This window comes from Sinocyclocheilus grahami, unplaced genomic scaffold (genome assembly GCF_001515645.1).
Source record: "Sinocyclocheilus grahami isolate Dianchi unplaced genomic scaffold, SAMN03320097.WGS_v1.1 scaffold5698.1, whole genome shotgun sequence".
NCBI lineage: Eukaryota > Metazoa > Chordata > Actinopteri > Cypriniformes > Cyprinidae > Sinocyclocheilus > Sinocyclocheilus grahami.
This window is the reverse complement of record NW_015510317.1, coordinates 5,340-8,884: the sequence shown is the minus strand read 5'-3', so window position 1 is coordinate 8,884 and position 3,545 is coordinate 5,340. Positions and strand designations below refer to the sequence as shown.

General features: G+C 37.8%; 1 protein-coding gene across 1 annotated transcript in view; it reads right to left on the bottom strand.

Moving 5' to 3' along the window:
* The window catches only part of LOC107577321 (collagen alpha-1(V) chain-like), a gene marked incomplete at its 3' end in the record, with an annotated part of 12,210 nt that overhangs the window by 3,357 nt on the left and 5,308 nt on the right, over positions 1 to 3,545 (bottom strand). The window contains exons 3-5 of the mRNA XM_016263410.1: positions 1,825 to 1,986; positions 907 to 1,117; positions 474 to 636 (exon numbers count right to left, since the gene is read on the bottom strand). Coding sequence (XP_016118896.1) covers positions 474 to 636; positions 907 to 1,117; positions 1,825 to 1,986 — 536 coding nt within the window. The remainder of the gene's footprint in view (positions 1 to 473; positions 637 to 906; positions 1,118 to 1,824; positions 1,987 to 3,545) is intronic.

Below are 3,545 nucleotides of genomic sequence, written 5' to 3'. Positions count from 1 at the left end.
ACACAAAAGATATTTTGAAGAATGTGGGTAACCAAACAGTTGCTGATCCCCATTGATTTCACAGTATTTTCCCCCCCTCCATACTATGAAAGTCAATGGGGACCAGCAACTGTTTGGTTACCCACATGGAAATCAATGGAAGACAATCTGTGATCATTTACTCATGATTTTCTTTCTTTTGTTGAACATAAAAGAAGATATTTTTAAGGATCTGGGTAACCAGAAAGTTGATGGTCCCCACTGACTTCCATAGTACTTTTTTCCCAAACTACGTCAATGGGGACCACTATAAACTGTTTGGTGACCCAGATTCTTAAAAATATCTTCATATGTCCAACAGAAGAAAGAAATTCATCAGTCAATGATGACAGAATGTTCTTTTTTGGGTGAACTCTCCCTTTAATTGTCATCTATCAATCACAAAGTGTGTTTCACAGAATTCCTTGATATCTCTTGCACAATGTATAGCAGACCTGGAAGACCTCCTCATCCAGGAGACGGGCTCCAAAGACAGTGATGCCCTTGGTGTCCAAGACTGGGTTGTTGCTACGTGGCAGAGTTTTTGTAATACGATTCTTGCAGTCAAGGATCAGAGTGATGTTCTTCTTCTGCACAGAAATGGCAATGCGGTGCCACCTATAGGACGAGAGGAGATATTGAATGTTTAACTGGGCAGATAGTCACAAAGACTTCCTATATATAGTTTATGTGTTTGCCAAGAGCCATTAATATAGACTGTAAGGAACCTTTCAGCCCCTGCGTACAAAAGTGATGTTTACTATTCACCCAATAGTTACACATCACATTACTTGGAAACTAACAGCATCGTGGTTGCATAACACAAATAATTATAATATATTTGAAACTGGATGGGCTGATGGGGCTCAGCAGGCATTAGTTACTGACTTGCCGTCAGCCAGGTTGACCCCTTTGAACAGTGGGTAGTCCTCTGGGGCGGGTTTGCGATTCTGGTCCTCATACAGGAAGATGGGCGAGCGTCCCAACTCTAGACCGAGCTGCTGTACACCTTGCTCATTGTAGATGGACAGCAAGAAGGCCTGAAGACCAGCCTTGGCCTTTACCAGAGTCATGATGGAGAAATTCTCCGGGAAACGTCCTACAGGAATGGAATTAAAAATATATATAAAAAATCAGAAATATGAAGATTTGAGGCAAATAAAGCAGGTTATTTCAAGCACAGACACATTTGCAGTCTGGAATAAACCTATGATTCATGACTCAACTTGCATAAATTGCACACAATTCATTGTGTGCAACATTCAGATTTAGTTTTAACTATGCAACCATCTCATTAGCCACTGAAAAGCTCTCATCCTGCTTTTGAGGAGTAATTGCATGTTAGGGACCAAAATGATTGTCACCCAGACCCAGTAATCTTTCTAAGCATATAAAAAAAAACTGCAATCAAAATACCCAGCTAGAAAATAATTTCACGCTTAATATAATATATAAATATAATGCACTTTCCCAGTACCCAAAATATAGGGAAAGTGCAAAATGTTCTAATTGTATATACAAACATCTAAAAAAGTATGCAGCCGTCAGTTTTTACAAGTCTCAGCACTTTCCCTTCCAAGCCTTTCAATTATGAACCTATCCTTTACACAAATGTCCATTTTGAATTCCTTCATATTCCAGACACATACTGACATACCATAAGCAGCTTTCAGATACATTTCACTGTAACTGGTGTTTGTATAGATAAAACATGTTAAAACAATTGTGTCTATGAACGCAATAGAATGTCTTCAGGTCTGGTTTATAAGATTAACGGTTATTAAAACGATTATAAAAGGATCGTACTTGAGAATAGTTGTTTGGTGGGGGCAGAGATCTGGGCTTTCTTAGTGATGCGGTAGGCATGATCAGGAGTGCCGGACCGGCGGGAGGTGCAGAAACCCGGGACCTTCTGCACACCTTCAGGGAGGGAAGGCAACTGCAGCACCCGCAAAACATCGACTGGATCTGTAGAAGTAAAAGAGTTTGGCCATTGTTAGAATAAAGATACTTTTAACATTAATTTATCATTTTGGTTTATAATTATGCATTCATATTAATCTTTTCAGTTCATTTAGATCCAAAGAGAACCAACAGCATACTTTATTTTTATTTTTCAGACAAGATAAATGCGAGTTCAAACAGACGTTGAATCATTCAACAGGCCCCACACAGCCAGGTTTTAAAATGCTATGTCTGTTTCCATCTTCCTATTGCTCTTGGCAGCTCTGTTGCTCTTTATGGGATTCATATGAATCCTGATGCCATCTGCTCAACCCACAATGTGTACTACATTATTAACTGTCTAAAACTATGTTAAACTCTCTAACAAGTCTTAATGTATTTGAAATACGTATTTGAGGTTAAACATGTTTGGCTCTGTCTACTCTTTCTAGTGCTTGAAAAATCTATTTCCTTTCATTTTAGTGCTGGCACTTTCCTCTGAGGCTCTGCCAGTATTTTTTGTCCCTATTACCACATTGACCAAAATATGGTCTGGGTATTACCACAATGGGTAGTTAAGTTATTTTGTATTTAGCAACTACTATAGGCCAAAAATAAGGAACTGTACTTATGTAAACTAATTAAAATGTGAGTACACAGCTAGCCATACACATTTAAAAATATAAAGACATATGACAATATTGTCATTGTAATAGATGACAATAGACTATAGAGGAGCAGTGTACAATATTCAACACAATACTGTAAGGATGAAAGAAGTTCAAGAGTGCAGAAATCCTAAATGGGGCTTCTAGCTCAAATGCAATGCTTCCTTGATTCTCAAAAGGTGAACCTATTCCAATGCTGGGAGACAGAGATGAACAAGAAAGAGAAAGTATCTGGGCACTGTATCGGTTTCCAGAAGAGACCATGTGCACAATGTATGGCACTGTTGGAGACCTCAACCACAGCACTATATATGTCCGCTGGGCCTTCTTGGCTAAACTGGATAAAATAAGGAGGGAGACGCCCCAAAAGCATTTCCCAAATAGAGCAAATTAGGATAGGAATCATGGCAAGCACAAATAAAATAAGACTTTGTAGGCAAAACAGAAAAAAAAGAGAATGAAAACTCTATATATATCATATAATTAGGTTAAAACATTTTTTTGATCATATATTTTTGAAATATTAATTTAAAATTGACATTAATATATTATATTAAATATAACAGAATGAGCATTTATCTTACACAAACATTCCTCCAAAAAAAAGGCACTCTCTTATCAATAAAGCTGTCAGTGGACACTAGGTGAAATGATCAGACAAATCATCTCAAAATAGCTAAATATCAGCTGATTAATCAACCTAAATCAGTCGTATCACTACTGTTAAGCCATGTATTTATTACAGAAGACATTATCGCTTCTGTTGCATCTACCAAACACCAACACTGAATAGAGATTATCAAACGTTTTGTACATGGTAAACATGTCCTTGAATGCCTACAACCAAGGGTCACTGGATGCTCTCACACCGAGTTCACAAACAAGCACTGTGTGCTCAAACAGTCTGCAAACAGG